The following is a 23,759-nucleotide window of genomic DNA, read 5'->3' on the forward strand; positions in this document are numbered from 1 at the left end:
CGGATTGTGTGGCCCTGGTCTTTCCCTAATGGGACTGATCGAAGGTACTGTAGCTACTGGGACGTACAGTAAGTCGGGACATGATCACCCTGGCTGGGTCACCTGAGTGAGGGGCATAAAAATTGAGGTATGCACAGCCCCAGAAAGTAAAACAAATTATTGTTAAATCGAACGTTAATGAAAGTTTTACCTATCATTTTATAATGGACTTTTTGGGCAAGTGGTCAAGACCTTTTTTCAAGTAGACCATGACCTGTACTTGCCTGACGGGCAATTGCCTCAAATCTTAGTGTTAAGCCCTGCACCTGGTTGCTTATTTCTCTCACAGAATCTGGCAACACCAGGCCCAGCTGCCCCTAGTGCAGCTAACTCTGGAGGAATGAATGAGGCTATTCAGGGTGTGTGTTTATGCGTGTAGGGCCTGGGCTGCATGCGTTGCGTTATATCCCATAAATAAAATACACGGAAATGCTGTCCCTTTATACTCGGTTTGTTTGTCTTGACAACACATTTACGTGCTAAATATCTCCGCTCGAGTTATTCCTATCGCTCCCAGTTTGCCCAAACAAACCTCCTTTTAAGCAGCGATGGAACAAGTACTCAGGTTTAAGTAAAATTCAGTAACAATACCACAATTCACTTGAGTAAAAGTACAAATGTTTCTGCATCAAAATTTACCTACAGTATCAAAGTATCAAAGTGTTCGAAATGTGTCAAACATTTTTGATGATAGCAGATAAATCATTAGCCAAAAGAATAGTGGTTAATGTATGTTCTGTCAGTATCTAAAGCGGCCAATATGATTGTAGTCGAGTAAAGAGTAGTATGAAGTATCCATAAATTTAAACACTCAATTAAACTTAAAGTAACCTCAAAACAGTGTTAATTTTGTTGACTTAAGACTAAAAGACCGGTTTTTGAGACTAAAGACTAAACAATTTCAGAAGACTAAATAGGACTCCGACTAAGACTTCATCAAAATCTGTTGAAAAAATTAACACTGCCTCAAAATTGTTCTTACATAGGCTACTGTATTTCAGTAAATCTACTGAAGTTGCTTCCCACCTGCTTTTTTAAGCAAAAGGGACCGAACGCCCCAAATATCGACTTTCTTTTAAATCCCGGAGGGAGGATGTGTGTCTGTGTCTGCTGCGTGTGTGATGAATAGTTTCAAGACGTCCATAATTATACAAACCTATACCGTATTTAGTTATTTTATATTTGGTGACATTAAAGTCTGTACCTGCACTGCGGGCCATGGATGTGGTGGGAACGAGGAGGACGACCGATATAGGACAGGCCGAGCGAGCGCGGGCCGGGAAGTCTTTTAATGAGGCTAAATGTGGGTTACGGGCTAAAACAGGATATCAAATGTACTCTTTGAAGGCAGCAGAGAGAGAGAGAGACTCACATGGTAGCACTGTGGGAGAGGAAGTATCAGACTCACTGCTGTGTGTGTGTGTGTGTGTGTGTGTGTGTGTGTGTGTGTGTGTGTGTGTGTGTGTGTGTGTGTGTGTGAGTGAGAGACTTTGAGTGAGTGACACATGGTGTCCGCTGCCCTCTAAACCAACTGTCACCGACCAAATGCAAACAACTTAAGCCTGCTTTACGCTTTGACGTACACCGGGGTGTCCGAAAATAGCCAATCTACAAGCGTGCCGCTTCTGCGGCGCGCCATGGGCTTGTAGATCGTCTATTTTCGGAGCGTATAGCATGAGGTGTGAGCCCATATGAGCTCTGCTGTGTTGTGAACAGCTGGTGTGACTATAATAATTCCTCTCTGACATCAGTCGTGGAAAGTACATTTAGTAAAGTACTGTGCTTACTATACAGTAATCACAGTACTTTACGAAATGTACTTGGTGATATACATACGTATACTGTAACTGAGGTACATTCGATTCTTCATATTTTACTGTACTACGTCTCAGAACCAAATATTGTACTTTTACACTCCTCTAGAATAATTAGAAAACTTTATTTAGTTACTTTGCACGTGTAGATTATTACAAAGCATACATTTACCACTTAAACCCTATTTGCGTGAGCCGGCTCATACGCATCGAGCTGAGCTTGTATATATGCCTGTTATTTGTTTGAAAAAGTACTATTACTTTAATTGGTACTTGTCTTCAAGCATATTTTGATGCGGATCATTTTGTACTCTTACTCCAAGTATAATTTTGAATACAATCCTCTCACTCTATAGCAATTGATTACTATGAGAATATAGAGCTAGTTAACACTTATTTTAACAAAGGACATGCTTAAAATAAATTTGCTCATTTTCCCCAGCAGATACAACTCTACAGCCCCGCCCGGTGGTGAGCAGGCCACACTACACGGTGCCCGGCAGCGGGGCGGGTTGCGTGGAGCGGAGGAGCCCTCCGGTAATTATCACATCATCGTCTAATCGTTATTTGAATATTTGACATATTATTTTGTCATAATCGTTTCCATGTTGAAAGGTTTTCATACATTACAAGATAGCGGAAATAGCTGATCTGCAAGCTTAAAACGCGTCATGAGCTATTTCCGCAATTATTTTGTCATAATCAATTCCATGTTGAAAGGTTTTCATACATGAAATGAAAAAGCAGATCTACAAGCTTACAAGATCTACACGCTTATTTTTCTGTGATATGGATCTCCCTGGGTCTGAAATCAAGTATTGATTGATTACAACGTAATGTAATGTAAGCTTGTAGATCAGCTATTTCTGCTATTTATTTATTTAACTTTTTTTAAGTATAAAAATAATGAGAGTGAGAATGTCAGTAATTTCTTTGTATATTTCAGTTATTTGTCTGTGCATGTTTTGATTACCGGGCAATTGTTGCCAATTATTTCTGTGACGATATTAATCTTCAGCTTAAATGTCTTCACCGTGACAGGCCTACCCTCCGGCCAGCCTCAGCGTGGAGTCTCCACGCTTCCACCCGCACGCCAAGGGCAAGAACGTCCGCCTGGACGGTCAGCTGCGGCGCGCCACACGCAAGAACAGCTTCTGCAACGGCATCACCTTCAGCCAGAGGCCCATACGACTCTACGAGAAGGTCTGTGGTCGGGGGGGATGTGTTAGTTTAGGTTAGTTTTAACCTGCCACGCATGTCGGGAGCAAGGGGTTAGTTTTAACCCAGCCACGCATGTCGGGAACGACGGTGTTGTCGGACTAATGCCTGTCGGACTGTTATGTCTAAACAACGTATGCACGTCCTGTGGTCGCTGGAGCTAGGTCTGGCACCTGTACACGTCTAAGTGGGCGATTAGGCCTAGCCTGTAGTTGTTGGAGCTGATACTGTATATCTGCCACTATTTGGTGTTAATTAATTTATTTCCATCGATATCAGATATCATCACTTTAAGTGATGATATCTGATATAAAAAAAAGTTAGAATATCTACGATATATATAAGTGATTCACTTATATAGATCGTAGATATTCTAACTTTTGTTGTGCGTTGTAAATTAATCCCTTTATACTACTTGATCATACTACATTGTCCCACAAAAGTAGCTTGAAATGTGGCCTTTTGGATTGATTGAATACTTTATCAACAGTTTGCAAGGACAGGCACAGGGAAATACAGTACAATATAACAAGGTCTGCTAAAAGGATGAAACCAAGAAAGCCTTTCAGCTTGTTTCCATCGGTGTCCTCATGTACTCAATTAATTGAAATAGAAGCGGTGAGCAGCTTTTTGAGCTTTTAGATCTGTTACTTTTGAATTTCGATCCTGAAAGGTTTCGGACATATGAGGTGTCCAGATGATTTTTTTCAACCTGGCATCCCTATTTTGGAACACCAGGTTGTGAGCTTGTACAAAATGTTGAATAATTTAGTTTTTTTTAACACAAATTCTCTTCTGAGGGCCCCTGGCACAAAACATTTTCAGATGTGGGGTCTGCGACCAAATATATATCAATTTGGGGGTCATTGGCACAAAAGGATTTGAGAACTACTGATCTAACACTCTTTTCAAATAAATGTAGTGGAGTAAAAGTACAATATTTGCTCTCACTCTTCTCTCGCCAGGTGCGCCTGCGTCTCAGCGCTGTCCACACGGGCTGGAGCGGCGCTCTGCGCTTCGGCTTCACCAGCCTGGACCCCGGCGAGCTGAGCTCGGCTGACATCCCCAAGTACGCCTGCCCGGACCTGGTGACGCGGCCGGGCTACTGGGCCAAGGCACTGCCGGAGAGGCAGGCGCTGCGCGACAACGTGCTGGCCTTCTGGGCCGACCGCCACGGCCGGGTCTACTACAGCATCAACGAGGGCGAGCCCATCCTGTTCCACTGTGGCCTCAGCATCGGCTGTCCCCTGTGGGCCATCATAGACATCTACGGCATCACACAGGAGGTCACCCTGCTCGGTGAGAAGCTGGTTCTCAACCTTTTGGAATGTGGAGGGACGCCTGGTTTGAGATGCACTAGGCTGCACTGTTTCCCAAACACTGCGTCGGGACCCAGTGTTAAAAAATCCCATTTTCTTTTCCTACATAATATTACAAAAGATTATTTTTTTCCCCAAAATATTTTTTTAATCAAATTAAAAAAACAAATCTGAGAAATTCCATGAATAAAAAAAGGAGATAATACTGAAAATAGCCGATCTACAAGCTTACACTATAGTCACTAGTTTGGGTCCGGGGCAAACGTCTAACGTCTAACCTCTCTTTTGAGCCTCGACCTGAAAAGTTTGGGAACCACTGCACTATAGGCCATCAGAATGTCTTTATTATCATTTGAGCCCCTCATGACACAACTCTTTATCGCTGGCACCGCAGGCTGCCTCAGTGTTCGTGGTCTCCACCTAGACACTATGTTTTCCTATGTCCAATTTGGTTCCCCATCTTACGCTCAGAGTTTGCGGGGCTGCTGGTGCATGGAATGTGCAGCCATCCATCATCATGTTTTAATAAGTGGTTTAAAAACAACCTTACTGAGAGCAGAAACCTTGTATCTCCATATTTTAACATTTCCGTAACTACTTGATCATATCAGGGCGGCTGTGGCTCAGGAGGTAGAGCAGGTCGTCCAATGATCCGTGGGTCGGCGGTTCGAATTATTATTATTGTTATTATTATAACAGCGTCACACAAAACCCTTTACGCTTCGCACCACATTTGGAGCTTGCTGATCTGCTTCTTTTGATGCTTTTGAATTCGAATCCTGAAAAGTAAGTGTACATAAACTGGACTCGGCCGTTTTCTAAACATTTGTATACATTTGAAAACTTGAAATGGGACATTCTGCATAGTGAGTTCTTTCTACTTTTGGTACTTTAAGTATACATTTTGATGCCAATACTTTTGTACTTACTCGCGTATACATTTTGAATTCCGGACTTTTGCTTGTAACAAAGTATTTCTGTTGCACGGCATCCTGATCCACTCCACTTCCATGGCCTCAATCCAAATCAAGACAAGTTCAACACAGTAACATGTACCTCCCAATGTATGAATGAATGAACCATTGTAAAGCGCTTCGAGCACTTGGAAAAGCGCTATAAAAATTCTATTCATTATTATTCATTAACACTCGCGTTCAACATAGATATAGGTATAGATGCCATCTCTGAGCGACTACCAACAGCGCTATAAAAATTATATTCATTATTATTCATTAACACTCGCGTTCAACATAGATATACAGTAGGTATAGATGCCATCTCTGAGCGACTACCAACAACAAGATGTAGTTCATATCGTAGCCTTGCACCAGTGTGTCCCAAAGAGCATGCTTTTATAGTATCAACACAGAACACATTTATGGCTAAAATGAAAAGAGAGAGGAAGGAGCGCATCTGTTTGGCTGGAGTAAAAATCTACAACAAGGTGCTCTTTGGTACAACTGGGTGACAGAATTGAAAAAGATGAGACCAAGGCACTCTTGTTTCTACAAGATTGCCTTTGTCTCATCTTTTTGCACATTTATGACTAAAATGAGATGCTCAGTGTCCTGAGAGAGAGAGAGAGAGAGAGAGAGAGAGAGAGAGAGGGAGAGGGAGAGGGAGAGAGAGGAAGAGAGAGAGCAGCTGAGCCAAGACAGTCCACATGAGAACAGATGAAGATATTTGTGCATAGTGGAAAATCAGGGCTGTATGTTCTCTCTCTCTCTCTCTCTCTCTCTCTCTCTCTCTCAGGACACTGAGCTTCTCAACTTAGTCATAAATGTGCAAAAAGATTAGACAAACTCATCCTTTTCAATTCTGTCACCCAGTTGTACCAAATAACACCTTGTTGTAGATTTTTACTCCAGCCAAACAGAATCTTCAAATTCAGATTCTACAAATCCTTCTAAATCAGTACTTCTCACACTTTCAAGATAAAAAAAAATGCTATGTTCAAAAATAGCAGATGTGCAAGCTGGCAGCGTGGCACAACAAGCTGTGAGCTTGTAGATCTGCTATTTTGGAATAGCCAATGCTAAAATCTAAAATGTGACAGAAACGTGCACAGGGCAGCTATGACAAGTAACAGTAAAATGACCAAGTTTTATACTAGAAAATAGCGGAAATAACTATCTACATGCTTACAATGCGTCACCAAGTGATGATTTGTAAGCATGTAGATCAGCCTTTTTTAATGTATCAACAGTATTGAACATGGATAACATGACGATTATGACAAAATAATTGTGATTTCTTTCTAAAATAATTGCGATTAGACAATTATGTAATAATTGTGACCACCCTATACGGAAGTGGGCGTCCTTGAAAGGAAACAGTGGACTAGGAAAACAACAACTAGTCTACAATAATTCCTGTAGACTGGTCTAGGAGACACAACATGGACGGAGGAAGATAGAAGGCATTGAGGTCAATCAGCCACAGACCTCCTCTCTACCTCCCTCCTCTATTGACTCTCTCACATGACGTTCCCGCGCTCTGATATCTCTCCCCGTCCCTCCCTCCCTCTCTGTGTCTCCTCGATCTGTTTCCACCTCCCTCTCTCTCTCTCTCTCTCTCTCTCTCTCTGTCTGTCTGTCTCTCTCCCCCCCCCCCCCCCCCAACCACCCACCCCTCTCCCTCGCTTGTCGTTCGCTGTGTGTCTTCCTGGGTGTGTTTATGTTGGGTCTGACAGGCAGTCATGTCCATGTTTGGTCATGGCGTCTGATCTTGGGGGCTTTGGTGTGGGGCCAGTACACACTGCACTCCAGCACGACTCCAGCAGCATCCCTGCAAATAGTTTGTTTAAGTAAAAGTATCAATATCACAATGTAGAAAGACTCAAAGTCAAAGTCGGTATAGGCATGAAAAGTTGCTTAAAGTACCAAAAGTAAACGTGCTCTTTATGAACGGCCAATTTCACTAGAGTAAAAGTTTTCGAAATGTCTCCAAATCTTTAGACAATAGCTGATATACAAGCTCACAACGCGTCGCTTTGCCACTCCTATTTTCGAATAGACAAAGTATAAAATAGGGCTTAATGGCGAGGGGTAAAAAGTACAGTAGAGTACTCTATAAAGAGACAAAAATGCTCATATCAAGTAAAGCACCTCAGAATTGTACAGTACTTGAGTAAATGTACATAGTTACTTTACACCAACGGCCCCGGCATTCCTGGAAATGGTAATGAGAGAACGTATCGCCAGCCAAGAGGAGTTTCTACCGCCACATTTGTATACATCAGCCTGTAACGTATGTATGGGCCGAATTAGCAATAACTATGGATTGTAATGAAATGAGACGTTTTGGTAAACACGGGAGAGAAACAAAACGGCGCCGTCGGGAGCAAACCTGGCATGTCCAAAAAAACGTTACTTGTCTCATTTTCTTGCTCTTGTTAATACTTTTCGTTGATTCCATTTTTATGAAAGCCCACTGGCTGGCACACTTTAACTTCAAAATATTTTCCAAAAATAGCTAAAATAGCCAATCTACAAGATGCGAGCCTTTAGATCGGCTATACAGTTGCTGCTTTTGGCAGAAAATTTTTGTACATTTTAATATGGAGGTACAAAGTCTCTAGTCTGCCCGAGTGGCACCAACACAACGGCATTACAGTGAAATGGGGACATGGATAAACAATTAGGGACTGGCTTGTTGCATTATTTTAGCCATCCTCGTACTGCAAATGAGTCGACAAAACTATTTCATAGTTCGATATTAACCACTTTCAACCTGGCGTCCCTTGCATATTTTCAATGTAATCTTTTAACAAAATATTTCAAATGGCTGAAAAAGCAGGAAAAGAGTCTTTTTGAAGTGGTCTGCAGTCTTACCAGTTGAGGACTGTGAATCTCCAATAAAAGTAATATGCAAGATCCATCCACGGTCTATAAACGCCACATTGAGTTCAGGTCGGCATGACATCTTACATGTCAGTGAGGTTATAAGCAGGTATAAACCAAGGGTTACAACATAATGTCTACTGCCATATACGGACATATAGAGACTCATTTAGGTTCCACTGGGGGGCTTAAGTGCAAGATTGTGAACCGGGCTGCCAGGTTTTACAGAACTTTGAGCTATAACCACGCAATATATATTTAATTTTCTCCAATGAATGTGCGATAGTATAACTGTCAGGCTTTATCCCAGTGGTTTTCAACCAGTGGTCCGGGGATCACCAGTGGTCTTTGAGGAAGTTCCAGGTTGTCCCCAGCTAAATGATGGACCCTTATTAGACCTTTAACTCTTGAGAGCGTAAAATGAAACCCTCAGGCTTCATTTTTCGCTCTCAAGAGTTAGATTATTGTTAAACATCTGCATCAAGTCCACACAATAAGATAATGTCAAATAATTGTTACTTTGATCGACGTTTGCCTGTCCTCTCTCCTGAGGTACTGTACCACATCAATACAGCATGGAATCTTATCCAACGATAACAAAATGGTTTAGTTTTGGGTCTGCAAGGCTAAATATCACCAAATTATGGTCCATGACTCAAATGGCAAAAAGAATGTTTACCTTGATGAGAAAAGGGTTGAAACCCCCTGCTCTGTCCAATACGTTGTGTGTGTTGTATGCCACAGAGAGCAGCTTTGCGGAGAACGTGGCGTCCAGTTGTCTGAGCGCGGCCCGCCTCAGCGCCTACCTGCCACAGAGCAGCCATGACTCTGCCAACTACAGCAACAACCAGCTGGAAAACAACCAGGTGCAGTAGCCATTCCACTAGCACGTATTCAATTAGTTCAAATCAAATAATGGAGAAGCATTTGTGACAGTGACACAGAGACAGTCATTGCAGCAAGACTAAGGAGAAAAACTTGTTTTCTTTTTTATCCAAAATGAGTTAATAGCACATGCAGACTCTTCACATACTACTAGAGCATTAAATGTAAGAGTCTGAAATTGACATTTACATGTGAAATAAAAGCTAAGTGTAATGTTAGAGACCACAGAAGTGAACCTTTCAAGCCTGTTTTCTCAACTCATTACTTTATAAGCCATATCTCCAAAACGGGTGGTTGAAAACTGAACAACCAATATGTCAATTTGAAGCTACAGTATGATTCCCTGCTTTCATATGACATGAAAAAATTAAAATTCAAAAAAAGCAATGACTTAGCCTTGGTCAGAAACGGTCACATTTGTTTTGAATGTTTTTTTAATGATATATCAACAAATTGATTAACCATATGAGCGCAGATCTACGAGCACAGCAACGCATTGTGAGCTCGTAAATGCACAAAATTAGGGATTGATCATTAATCACTTATTTCACTAAATCATAAGTCTATTCAATCCATTTTTATTCATTAAAAATCTAAATCGATCAGATCAGTTAGAATAACCGTTGCAAGCTTTTTTTTTCTCCAACCAGGCCGCTGTCGCCAAGCTTGTCACCATGCAGCTCAACAGCCAGCTCATTCCCTGCTGCTCCAACACCAACACCACCACCACCACCTCCTCCTCCTCCGTCACCTCCTCCACCTCCTCCCCGCTGCAGGGCTCCAACAACGGGCCCCGGGGAGGGGCCCCGCCGCCGCCGGTCCCGCTACGGCCCCCCCTCGCCCCCTCCCCGCTGGACAACGACCTGCACTTCCACCCCGTGCGCGGCTCGGACGTGGTGCTGTCGGCGGACCGCGCGGCCGCCTGCGTGCACTCGGCGGAGAGCGTGCGGACGCTGGTGTTCGGCGACCGGCCGCTGCGCGCCGCCGGTGAGACGCTGTACGTGGAGGCGGGCCACGCGGGCCACATGCCGTACTTTGGCGCGCTGCTGTTCGGCCTGACGTCGTGCGACCCGGCCGGCCTGCACGCAGCCGGGGAGCTGCCGGCGGACCCTGAGGTATCGGCCTGTCGCCATTGCACATTTATGTTGACCATCAATTGTCACTCAGATAATTGTGAATAATGATTTTAATTGTGTTTTTGGCGTTGGTAATTGGAACGTAATGAAAAAATGCACAGGGCAGACATTTTTCAGCGTGGACACGATTCATGACAATTACGACAAAACGATTAGACAATTAATACGTAATAATTGTGTGACAACCCTACAACCCGAAGGTGCTGCTGGACCGCAAGGAGTACTGGGTGGTGTACCGGGGCTTCCCCGTGCCCTGCTCCGGAGACGTGCTCTCCTTCAGCCTGCTGCCCAACGGGGAGGTGCACCACGGGGTGAACGGGACGGGCCGCGGCAGGCTGCTCTGTGTGGACGTCTCCTCGCAGCCACTGTGGCCCTTCTTCATGCTGCACGGCACCGTCAACAGGCTCAGGATACTGGGTAAGTTCTAACATGCCACACGGCACCGTCAACAGACTCAGGATACTGGGTAAGTTCTAACATGCCACACAGCACCGTCAACAGACTCAGGATACTGGGTAAGTTCTAACATGCCACACAGCACCGTCAACAGGCTCAGGATACTGGGTAAGTTCTAACATGCCACACAGCACCGTCAACAGACTCAGGATACTGGGTAAGTTCTAACATGCTGCACGGCACCGTCAACAGACTCAGGATACTGGGTAAGTTCTAACATGCCACACGGCACCGTCAACAGACTCAGGATACTGGGTAAGTTCTAACATGCCGCACGGCACCGTCAACAGACTCAGGATACTGGTTAAGTTCTAACATGCCGCACGGCACCGTCAACAGACTCAGGATACTGGGTAAGTTCTAACATGCCACACGGCACCGTCAACAGGCTCAGGATACTGGGAGGGATGGAGGGAGGTTCGAGAACCAGTGAGCTGTAGAACTAGCTATCTAAGGCAGTGGTTCCCAAATGTTTCAGCCCCGTGACCCAAAAGAGAAATTTGACGGTACAAACTAGTGAAAATAGCAGATCTACAAGCTCACAATGTGTCGCTTCGTGCCACATTGTACAAAATGTAGGAAACAAAAAGTAAAGGGACCCATAAAAATGTGTTCACGCAAATGGGTCCCGACCGACTGTTTGGGAACCACTGCTCTAAGTCTAAGGTACAGTACACAGATCAGGTGCTCGGGTGGCACAGGGGTAAGGAGGGAAACCGAACGGGAAGGGTGATCTTTGTCACTGTACTGGAAGAAAGAAAGAAAGAAAGTCTGTGCACCTCTGTTCACCAACTAAACAATGTGTGCACAGAGCCATTTTGCATCAGGATGAAACAAGCAGAATTTGGACAGTATCTGAGTGAAACAGGAGAGGCTGACTGGAGATAACGTGGAGAGGAATTTTATTTGAACGTTGAGAAGTGGGCGTAGCATAACAAATATGCAGAATTACAATTAAAAGGTGAAGATTGATGGATGGGTAATGTAATAATGATATAATCAGTGGGTTCAAACCTGTAGAATGTATGAATGAATGAACCATTGTAAAGCATTTGAGCTTTTGGAAAAGCTCTGTAAAATTGCAATTCATTGTACAGCATGTACTGTAAGCAAATGCATTGTTGTTGTGCATCGCGGCGCTTATGAGCTTGTATGTAGATCTGCTACTGTATATTCTAAAGATTTTTATACATTTGAAAACGTGAAATATAGGACATTCTGTATAATGAGTACTTTTGATGCCAATACTTTAGTACTTTTATGCTTTTGCTAAAACATTCTGCACTAGTATTTCTACATTGCAGTATTGATACTTTTACTTAAGCAAACATTGTGAGTACTTCTTCCACCACTGCTATTTTGAGCAGCGCCCGGGGAGCAGTTAGGGGTGAAGTGTCTCATCTCAGGGACACTTCAACACAGAGCGCCTGGAGGAGTCACTCAGGGATTGAACCGTGAGCCAACGACCTTCCCATTCATTCCCAGAAGGCTGCGAGGCCTCCCACACCATTGGGTTTTCATATACTGCACTAGGAATGCAAAGAAGTCTTCGTAAATGTTTTGGGCATAATTGTTAAATCGGTGCACAATATGAGGGATTTTTGATCTGAACGGGCCATGAAGGCCATTTGTCATTTCATCTTGACTTGACAAAAGACGCAAAGACACTTAAGCACTCAAATTAAGTAGTTAATTAATTAGTAGACCGACAGGAAAGGGGAGAGAGAGATTGGGGGAGGGGGGGCTGTGGGTGGGGGGGTGACACGCAGCAAAGGTCGTCGGTATCGGTAGTCGAACCCGTGACATGTTGTCAGCAGCCTACGTGCCTCAGGCGGCTACAACAGCCATCCGGGCGTTGTAGATCGGCTGTTTTTGCTACTTCTGCTATATCACCCTTGTAATTGTTATACAGTGTCCTTCCGTGTGGCATAATTAAATTCTCAAAGAATGAATGTTTGAAATCCCCCCCCCCTCTCTCCCAGGCATAAAACTGAACAGGGGAGGAGAAAAAAAAGGTCACATTCCTCAATCGTTATCTGTCTTGTCTGGGGTTTTAAGAGCGCTGCCAATTACATTTCATTTTTTCCCAGACATAAAGGAATGCTGCTGTGTAGTGAATCATGTCCATGGACTCCCAGCTTGTGGTTTTTTTGTGGGGTTGTGTGACCTGTGCTCCGACCCATCATCATCCCACTGTTCTCTCACACACAACTTTATTAGTCCCGCTGCTCCCCGTCTCATTTAACCCACTAAGACCCGAGGCCCGTTCTACAGATGCCTTCTAAAGCGGTAGTTCTCAAACGCGTTTGTGCCAAGGAAACCCCAAATTGTATGTATTTGTATTTGTATTTGGCCGCGGAAATAAATAATGCAAGAATATTAAAAAGAAATTCAAACACTTTCAAGATTTTTCAAAAGCTGATGCAGATGCTTTTCCGGTTTAATAGGTTAATTTAATTTGCTGTTACAGTCCCATGCCGTAAAATAAAAAAGGTGGGTGAACTATCCCTTTAATACTCTCAAATCAAAAATAAGAAGCCTTCACTATATAGGACGACCTTTTGTGTTATCCTTTTAGCCCAAGTGTTTTACTGCACGTCCCTGCTGCTTAGAGTTTGGATTAATGAAGGACTCAATCAACCAATCGAAAGCCTTCTGAAGTATTCAAGGATTCAAATGTCACGTTGGGGTTGAATTTATGGCTGTACGTTGTGAGCTTGTAGATCGCCTATTTTCGGCTTAATGTAAAAAAAATGACATTTAGAAGAAATTAAAATCCTCACCTGTATAGTTGTGTGTGTGTGTGTGTGTGTGTGTGTGTGTGTGTGTGTGTGTGTGTGTGTGTGTGTGTGTGTGTGTGTGTGTGTGTGTGTCTCGAAGTAAGAGTATGAGTGAGTATGTATTAAGATCACTCTATTTAGAGCTTACTTTGCACCACTCTACACTGCCCACTTGTGGTCAAGCTACGGAAAAGCAAGTTTCCAGAAACCTATAATGATGCTGTATGAATTTTACTCAAAAGGCCCTAGATACTGTAGATGATGCAGTGCGAGTGAAATGTCTGCAAGAGGCAATACTTTTCAAGCTGTTCTTCTGTTATGAACTTAATGCATCTCAGATTCATGTGTCGCTTGGATGAGTCTGTGAATGAATAGCATCATTGTCAGCATAAGTAACCCTGTGAAGAGCTGCCCTAGATCCTCCTCTAGCCTTAGGACTTAGGAGACATATTGCCAAGTTAAAAGCCTATATTTATAACTGTCACTGTTCTGTCATTTGGACTGTTTTTTAATTCTGTGTGTGTGTGTGTGTGTGTGTGTGTGTGTGTGTGTGTGTGTGTGTGCGTGCGTGCGTGCGTGCGTGCGTGCGTGCGTGCGTGCGTGCGTGCGTGTACTGTATGTATATATGTATTTATGTATGTATGTATTAGATGACCTTGTGCCTGCAATAAAGACATGCTTTATCTCTCTCTCCCCCCCCTCTCCCCCAGGGACCCTGGGGTCCCCCCCTCCCCCCACCTCCCCCAGTGGCTCTCAGAGCAGCAGTCAGGACGACAGTGACAGTGACCTGGTCTTCAGTGTCAACACCTCGTCCTCCTCCTCCTCAGCCTCTGAGTCCTCACTGGGTACGTACAGCACACACACACACACACACACACACACACACACACACACACACACACACACACACACACACACACACACCGACGAGTGTGTGGTTCATAGACGGACCCCCAAGAACCCTAGTGTCACTGTTCAGGGGTGAAATGAAATACGATCGCTTGCCACTTTACACAGCATTTGTTTACATGCGATTCACGTTGCGGGTCACATGAGTCTTCAAAATAAGGGTCTTCTTCACTGCAAAACACTGGTAGTGGCCGGAAAAGAATATGAATGAATTAATACCTAGCAGTTAATGTGTTAAGACAAAAACACTTGGCACTAAACGAAGTTTCCTGCATTTTTGCTTAATTTGGCTTAACTTGTGGCACCTGGCAGATGCAAAGTGTCAGTGACACTTGCGTCAATGTGAGACCACTTGTTCACCATAATTATGCCACAATTATTAATAATTTTAACCACACTGACCCCAACGGAACATGGGAGTAATACTTCTCTTCTTTTCCGCTCCGTCTGCACTCTGACCGGCAAAGCTGAGCTCTTGAACCTGGAACTTGCTGTCATATACATGATACATGTAAAACAAACCGGGTTATCCTATTTTTGTATACGTCCTTATGTGTGTGCTGTTTTTTAGCACGGACATTGCCATCTCATTTAAAAAAGGAAGATGGGCCTAGTGTAACCTTCTGTTTCTAAAAAGAGAATTTGGACTGATGAAACAAGTGAAAAAACAAAAGTATACACTGCTATTCAAGTTTGAACTTGTCAATGTCGGGATGCCATTTAGTATTGCTGCGCTTGAAAGCGCATTCTGAAAGCCATGTCGACAGATTAACGGCTCAAGTTTGACTATAGCCGTTAAAAACGGCCGCTGCTATACACACCCCTCAGCTGATGAGTGATTGCACACAGTAAATGCACTGTACTATAATGCACAGAGTGACGCGCAGCATTGCAGCAGGACAGGAAAGGCATGCGGGTGAAGCCACGGCCGTCTGAAATGCGGTTTGTGTTGTTTGGTTGCATCCAAAAAAACAGCCGACGACAGGTCTGCTCGCCTACACAACAATAACAGCTATCAGACACGTTGCCCAATACCGTTGACATGTGTATTGTTGATGGCAGTGTGCTCTGATAATCGCTTCTATGCGAGTACTGTGTGGCCTGAGGAGCGCTACAAGCAATCTGAACAAAGGCACAGGTTTGTTGTCAGGGCGGAAGTGTTTCTCAATTAATACTGATGATGTAACTACAGTAGCAATACCGTAATGTAGACATACTCTGTTACAAGTGAAAGGCCTGTATAAAGTTGCTAACTTCAGTAAAATAAAGTATTGGCGCTTACGAAACCAAAGTAAAAGTACTAATTATGCGGAATGTCCCATTAACCCTTTCATATAGTTTTCAAAATGTCACATTGGAACACGTTGTGCGCTTGTAGATTGGCTATTTTTGAATAGCCAAAGCCGAAGTGATGTATGTTTTATACAGTAATATACAGTAATAACAATTTACAATTTAGGCATTTAGCAGACGCTCTTAATCCAGAGCGATTTACAGTAAGCAAGAACATGGTAATTACATCATATACATAAAAATGTACTATATAGTGGTATGTATATAAAATGCTATCTAAGTTACATACGTTGATTAATGTGTAAAGTAACTAAAGTAGTAACTTAAGTAACTCAAATATTTGTAGTGGCGTAAAAAGTACAATATCTGCCTCTGAGATGTAGTGGAGTAGAAGTGTAAAAAAGCATGGAAAAATGGACATACTTGGGTAATACAGCAAAAGTACCTCAAAATTGTACTCAAATACAGCACTTGACAACATGTACTCTGTTACTTTCCAGTTTCCACCATTGCCTCACAGGGTCTGTATGTTGTTCTCTCCCTCTGTGTAGTGACGGCTCCCAGCTCCCCTCTGTGCGCGCCCGCCACTCTGCCCTCTGCCTCAGAGCTGCCCCCTGCTGGGAAGAGCGGAGAGTGCACGGTGTGCTTCGACCAGGACGTGGACACGGTCATCTACACGTGCGGTCACATGTGTCTGTGCAACGACTGCGGCCTGAAGCTCAAGAGACAGATCAACGCCTGCTGCCCCATCTGCAGGAGACCCATCAAGGACGTCATCAAGACGTACCGGCCGTGAACCCGTCCGTCCATTCCTTCCCGCCGTGGCTCTGGGATGACGAGGTCCTCCGCTGCGTTAATATTTCCAGCGGAGGGCAAAGCCGACGGAAATGTTCAATTCTAACCTTTTCATGTCAAGAACCCCTAAAAAACATTATTTTGCTCAAACTCTTTCAATTTTTTAAAACATTTTGTTTGAAAATAGCCGATCTACAAGTTTTGAGCTATTTTCAAAATGCCGGGAAACCAGTCTTTGGTTCCAGGGGGAGTATGGTTGCTAAGTAAGTAAGTAAGTAAGCCTTGCCGAACCATGAGGCCCATAGGGCAGGAGCCTATCTCCTGTTCCTGTAGCGTGAGGCAGCTTGATGTACAAGTACACCCCCTGGACATGACGCTAGTATGTCACAGGGACCCCAGTCCAACCCTTGATGCTGAGTGCCAAGCAGGGAGGCACTGGGAGAGAGAACAACATGCAGACCCTGTGAGATAATGGTGGAAAGTACTGTACTGTACCCATTTTTGAGAGTCTTTGGTATGACCCGGTCGGGGATCGAACCCCGACCTCCCAGTCTCAGGGCGGACACTCTAACCACAAGGCCACTGAGCTTGTTCGTATGGTTGCCAAGCTGAAACTGAAAGGAATTGACGGAAGGGCACCACTAGGAGTGCGGCTTAATTTGACTCAACACGGGGAAGCTCAGTAGCTCACCCGGCCCGGACACGGAAAGGATTGACAGATTGATAGTATGTATCATATGTATATGGTTAAAGTGTTTCAACTGATCTGGATAATATATCAACTAATTTAGCCGAGGACCTTCAGGGAACCCCCTCAAGGACCCCTGGAAGTTCCCGGACCCCACTTTGAGAACCACTGCTGTATCCTACAGATGTCTGTTAGTTCCGACATAATGATAAAGTAACAACCTTCATAATGAAAATAAATTGCCAGTAATGCGATGCCATTAACCTGGAAAACAAAGGTGAGAATTGAACATTTTCACCGGTCCCTCAGTCAGCAGGAACAAAATGCAAGCGGGACGTCATCCCGGACCGGACCTATTAGCAGAGGGTGAGCGGTCACAAACAGGGTTTGAACTTCATGCACGGACGCCCGGATAGCCACCTGCTCCACCCTTCTCAGGCCAGGTTGGACTGGGATTCTAACCCACAATCATCCACCCTCAAGAATATGCAGTAGTCGTGCCTACAGGATTAGCATATTTGGATTTTTTTGTTGTTGTTGCTGCTGAATTTTTGGACTCTGTGAAACCAACAGAGTTGAACTCATGATTATGTGAAACGCAGCAACCAGAATGAGCCTAATGTACTAATAGGCTCATGAGAGCTGGAATAAGCATTGAGACTTGTTTTCTGCGCTGAAAAAGGCCAATCTACAAGCTTGTAGATCTTCTTTTTGGCATGTGATGCCGTCCTACGACGGAGCATAATTGAGGCATTACAGTATCATTACAGTACTTACTGTAGTCTGCCTACAAATACAGTACAGCTATGTTTTTTATACGCAGGGGGCAGGGTTTGTGGGACATGTTGTTCTAATTTTCCTTATGGTTTTCTATGCATTCTCTCGTAATGTCCGATGTAAATATGTTTATTTTTGGGGAGAGGAGGTGAATACTCACGCTCGATTTGTCCCAGATCTCTCTATGCTTCAGCAGCAGAATATGCTGACTCTCGTGGTCGGCAAATGAGTCCTAGTGCCTTATACATCACTGTTTCTCAATGCCAGGGGTTGGATGGAGCTCGTTAATGTTTATTGATAATGAGCACCTTATCGATCCTGCTTATTGATCCAAGCTTTTATCGAGCCCCTATTGATTGTTTTCTAATATTGTGTGGAAAGACGTGAGACGACAAATTCTGAACTTGTATCTTGCTGTCTCCATCTAAAATTAAATGAAAATGATAAAAGGTACAAACATGTTTGCCTATCATTAAATTGACCGTTCATTAATGTGCTATAAGTGTTAAATGGCTATATTATGAATAGTACTGTAATAATTGTGATAAAATCTCCATGACTTTTCAGCTCTTTATAAACAGAAAATGCATATTTATTTAACCAAAAAATATCACTTGTACTACATTTTACTAGGGCTTTCAAATACAGTACTTTTGTAACACCTGTTTACCCGGGCAGCGCTGGTTGGCAGGTATCAATACACTTTTTTGACCGACATGTTTATGCCAGCATGGGTGATTAGATTCATTTCTTGATCGCCTCTTGTCTTGATTGTTTAAATATGACGTCATGGGCTGCTATTCTCGATAACAAGCTCGATAAGCCCAAGCTCAGGTTTCAAGCTCCATCCCTACCGGGGACCGCCATAGGGTCCAAATGGACTTGGTTCCATTTGTACACTCTCTGAGTTGCTGGTCCAGTGTTTCTTGTGGAGCGCTGGACGTTGAGAACCAGCTGTCTTTAGATAATGTTTGGGTGTATTTGTGTCCAACAAGACAGTCACTCAGAGGACAATGCTAGCCATATTTTGTAACGTACAGTGCTGAGAGGTTTGTTGTGGGTCAAAGCACACAGATGTCAATAATTAAAAGCAGAACTTATGCAAAGTCGTGGATAAATGTATTTGTAAGTGAACAGATGCAATTGTGTGGCAACTAATACGCTCAGTGGCAAGTTTTCTTTTTTGTTGGAAAGTTAGAGACATATAATAGAAGATTCTGTTATTGTTGCACATGAAACAATATTAAAAGAGTGTGTTGAATTCTAATGTGACATTGTTTTCCATAACAACACCCAGTAATATGACTGTAAAATAACAAAGAGCATTAACTTATAAATGTAATGATCTTTAGAAAGGGGAGATGCTTTCAGCAGCTGAAAACCATGTTTCATCCAAGTCTTCCTCTGAAGCCCAGTCCACGCCAAAGATTTGCAACGCAAACTGTTGCAGAACATTGGAGAGGTAATTTGCAACTGTATATATACTGTACTTCTACACAGGATTACTGACTCGCTGCAGTTAGAATCATTATTTAGATGCACGCATGCGCGCACGCACACACACACACACACACACACACACACACAGAGAGAGAGAGAAACAGCAGGATGGACGATACCATTTATTCTTCTCTCACCCATGATCAATTACACTGCTTGTGAAACTTTACCATCATAGATCATAGTATTCTGTAGCATTCATCATTTGTATACAGGCTACAGTACATACGAGGAGAAAACCTACACATCGATAACCACAGCATGCATCAGATCAGATGATTGTAAGCTACAGATCAGCTATTTCTGGTACATTTCAGTTAATGGTCATATCTGCCCTGTACACTTTTTTTAATCTTGGATAAAACACAAATGCAATTTCTATTCATAATAATTTCCAAAGCCAGAAACGCAATTAAATTGTTAATCGCAATTATTTGTGTGACAATTAATCTTCAACATAATAGTGTAATCGTGACAGCCCTAACCACTGGTGCAGAGGGACATTTGATTTTGACTGACCAACAAACCTGGTGCAAAATGAGGTTTGACCCGTTGCCATGTTCTAACTAAATGAGGTTTGACCCATTGCACGTGTCCAGCCATGTTCTAACTAAATGAGGTTTGACCCATTGCCCCTGTCCAGCCATGTTCTAACTTAATGAGGTTTGACCCATTGCCCCTGTCCAGCCATGTTCTAACTTAATGAGGTTTGACCCATTGCACGTGTCCAGCCATGTTCTAACTAAATGAGGTTTGACCCATTGCCCCTGTCCAGCCATGTTCTAACTTAATGAGGTTTGACCCATTGCACGTGTCCAGCCATGTTCTAACTAAATGAGGTTTGACCCATTGCACCTGTCCAGCCATGTTCTAACTAAATGAGGTTTGACCCATTGCCCCTGTCCAGCCATGTTCTAACTTAATGAGGTTTGACCCATTGCACGTGTCCAGCCATGTTCTAACTAAATGAGGTTTGACCCATTGCCCCTGTCCAGCCAATGTTCTAACTTAATGAGGTTTGACCCATTGCACGTGTCCAGCCATGTTCTAACTAAATGAGGTTTGACCCATTGCCCCTGTCCAGCCATGTTCTAACTAAATGAGGTTTGACCCATTGCCCCTGTCCAGCCATGTTCTAACTTAATGAGGTTTGACCCATTGCCCCTGTCCAGCCATGTTCTAACTTAATGAGGTTTGACCCATTGCACGTGTCCAGCCATGTTCTAACTAAATGAGGTTTGACCCATTGCACGTGTCCAGCCATGTTCTAACTAAATGAGGTTTGACCCATTGCCCCTGTCCAGCCATGTTCTAACTTAATGAGGTTTGACCCATTGCACGTGTCCAGCCATGTTCTAACTAAATGAGGTTTGACCCATTGCCCCTGTCCAGCCATGTTCTAACTAAATGAGGTTTGACCCATTGCACGTGTCCAGCCATGTTCTAACTTAATGAGGTTTGACCCATTGCACGTGTCCAGCCATGTTCTAACTAAATGAGGTTTGACCCATTGCCCCTGTCCAGCCATGTTCTAACTTAATGAGGTTTGACCCATTGCCCCTGTCCAGCCATGTTCTAACTAAATGAGGTTTGACCCATTGCCCCTGTCCAGCCATGTTCTAACTTAATGAGGTTTGACCCATTGCACGTGTCCAGCCATGTTCTAACTAAATGAGGTTTGACCCATTGCCCCTGTCCAGCCATGTTCTAACTTAATGAGGTTTGACCCATTGCACGTGTCCAGCCATGTTCTAACTAAATGAGGTTTGACCCATTGCACGTGTCCAGCCATGTTCTAACTAAATGAGGTTTGACCCATTGCCCCTGTCCAGCCATGTTCTAACTTAATGAGGTTTGACCCATTGCACGTGTCCAGCCATGTTCTAACTAAATGAGGTTTGACCCATTGCACCTGTCCAGCCATGTTCTAACTAAATGAGGTTTGACCCATTGCACGTGTCCAGCCATGTTCTAACTAAATGAGGTTTGACCCATTGCACCTGTCCAGCCTAACTTATGGGAAATTGAGGCCCAATGCATTACAATTGCGGTGGTGGTGCGGTGCGGGCGCTTTTCCTCCTCCGCTCTGTTGTTGTGATCGCCACTTTGGAATATTTTTGAATACTACGACAAGCGATTACACCGTTTTAAAGTGGATTTTCATGACAAGCAACTATCAAGTCCGCACAGTGGCTCTTCAAAGCTTAGTGTAAAGTCGGCAGGGAGATCTTGGAACACGACCGTTTCATCACCGCAGGGAAAGTGTTCATGAGGTTTGACCTGTTGCACCTTTCCAGCCACGTTCTCACTTACACCATGTCACTTATATACATCAGTGGTCCTCAAACTCCTTAGCTGGAGACCCAAAAGAGAAATCTTAAGTCTCCCTGTGAAACAAACCAGACAGCAGATCTCGCAAATTGTCAACGGTCAGCGACAATATGTACTGAGATACAGTATTCGAGAGTTATGCAACGCTGACCCCCTTTTCTGACCCCAAAGTTAATCATCTCTTCTGTGTTCCCCCAATATACTGTACGTTTAGTGAGAATCCACCCATCTGTTCTTTGTTTGTATGTTGGCTTGGATTGTGACGCTGACCTTTGACCTTTATTTGACCCACAAGTGAAGCATTTATTTGGGAAAGCCTACATCATTGGTTCTGGTTCTCAACATTCTTTCATGTCAATGACCCCCAAATTAATATATTGGCTGCCGACCCCCGTCTAAAAATAGTTTGTGCCAGGGACAAGACTAGAATGTTAAAATGTCTAAAAGGTCTTCAACCTTTTTAATTGCAGATCTACACGCTCAGATCAACTATTTTCAACGATGTACTGTATAAAGGAGTAAAGTTGTTAAACAGATTTAGCAGGGGATCCAATTAAGGTTCGCTCTTAAATCAGCATTTTATTTAGCTTCTATGTTCCTACCACCATGGAATACCCTCACTGAGGCCTGACCTCGACATTTAAAAGAAATCTTCTAAATCCTCCAGTTTTCTGAAATAAATATTTTCACAATTTTTCAAAAATAGCAGACCTACAAGCTCGTAGCGCGCCACTCGGTGGCGCACTATGAGCTTGTAGATCTGCTATTTTTCATTAGCTAAATTATAACATAATGTTTAAAACACCAAAAGGGGTTCCCGCCCAAAATGGGTTAAGCACTCTGGTACCCGTGAGATGTTTTAGAACTCTGGTGGCCAAACAGGTCACCACAATATGTCATTGTTTTTTAGAAAGTTGCTTTAATTTGTTGTTGTTTATTAGCTGTGACTTTTATATTTTACATGTATGCCTTTTATTTCTTTCCAATTCCTAAATTGTAACTGAATGAATGGAATTCCCTCAAGGACCCAGAAACAGTTTCTCAGACTATACAACAAAATAAACTACACATGCACTATACACACTCATCTGGTGACACCGTGACTGTCAAATCCTTGACAAAATAATCAGACAAAGAGTAGCCCCAGGCCCCCAGCTACTAGATTATTTATTTTCTAGTGTGACCAAACCTGATTCTATTCTCCTCATTTGTGTCCCATGTACGTTGGGACTTATAATGCTCCATATCATACTAGTGCCAAAAATAACCTGTAATCTACAAGCTTAAAACGGGTCGCGGAAGCAGTGCCTTTTGAGCTTGAAGATCAGCTATTTTCAATTTGGCTTTAGGGAGCAGGAACTGCTCTGTTGTGAGTTTAATTATCCTCACATTGGTTGGTTTAATCTCGGATCAGAATAATTAGAAATATGCCAAAGATTTGGGACATGGATTTTAACTCAACGGATTGACAAATAAAGTACAAGTGAAGAAGGCCATAGGAAACCTGGATTCCTACCTCAAACACTCTCAACATGATGTATTCAAAGTATGTCAAAAAAACTAGGCTACAGTATCTGTTGTTCTGATTTAAAAAGTGCTGACTGGAAGACTATCTGGCTGCATGGTATCTTGGGAATGTTGGTGAAGAGAAAATAGGCTGTACTCTTTTTCACGAAGGTTGTATAAGCCCACGAATGTCAAAAGATGACGTAACGTAACCCGGTACAGTCGTCCGAGTTCACGAACTGTTCACCATCCCTTTCTCAGACTGTAGAACAAGAAACTTGAACTTAAGAAGGAAGAGAAGAGGGTTTATGTATCACTCACTCATACAGCTACAAGCAGTGAAATGTTGGTGCTCCATGTTACACAAGACACAACAACAGCAGTACAATAGCTTGATTGATTAAAATATTTATTAACAGTTTGCAGAATTACAGTATACATTTCAAGCACGAACTCAATACAAAGACTGTT

The 23,759-nt window shown here is 43.2% G+C and overlaps 1 protein-coding gene across 2 annotated transcripts in view; it reads left to right on the top strand.

Annotated features, from left to right (window-relative positions):
• Positions 1–19,218, top strand: part of neurl1b (neuralized E3 ubiquitin protein ligase 1B) — a 30,122-nt gene extending 10,904 nt beyond the window's left edge. The window contains exons 2-9 of one of the 2 annotated variants that reach the window (XM_083785890.1): positions 2,296–2,390; positions 2,895–3,056; positions 4,037–4,370; positions 8,977–9,098; positions 9,768–10,232; positions 10,454–10,670; positions 14,200–14,334; positions 16,243–19,218. In XM_083785890.1, coding sequence (XP_083642016.1) covers positions 2,296–2,390; positions 2,895–3,056; positions 4,037–4,370; positions 8,977–9,098; positions 9,768–10,232; positions 10,454–10,670; positions 14,200–14,334; positions 16,243–16,487 — 1,775 coding nt within the window. In that variant the 3' untranslated portion in view covers positions 16,488–19,218. The remainder of the gene's footprint in view (positions 1–2,295; positions 2,391–2,894; positions 3,057–4,036; positions 4,371–8,976; positions 9,099–9,767; positions 10,233–10,453; positions 10,671–14,199; positions 14,335–16,242) is intronic. The other variant, XM_083785891.1, reaches the window with a different exon arrangement.
• Positions 19,219–23,759: the final 4,541 nt, after the last annotated feature.

Source organism: Protomyctophum parallelum (assembly GCF_964188405.1).
Source record: "Protomyctophum parallelum genome assembly, chromosome: 16".
In the NCBI taxonomy this organism is placed as follows: Eukaryota; Metazoa; Chordata; class Actinopteri; order Myctophiformes; family Myctophidae; genus Protomyctophum; species Protomyctophum parallelum.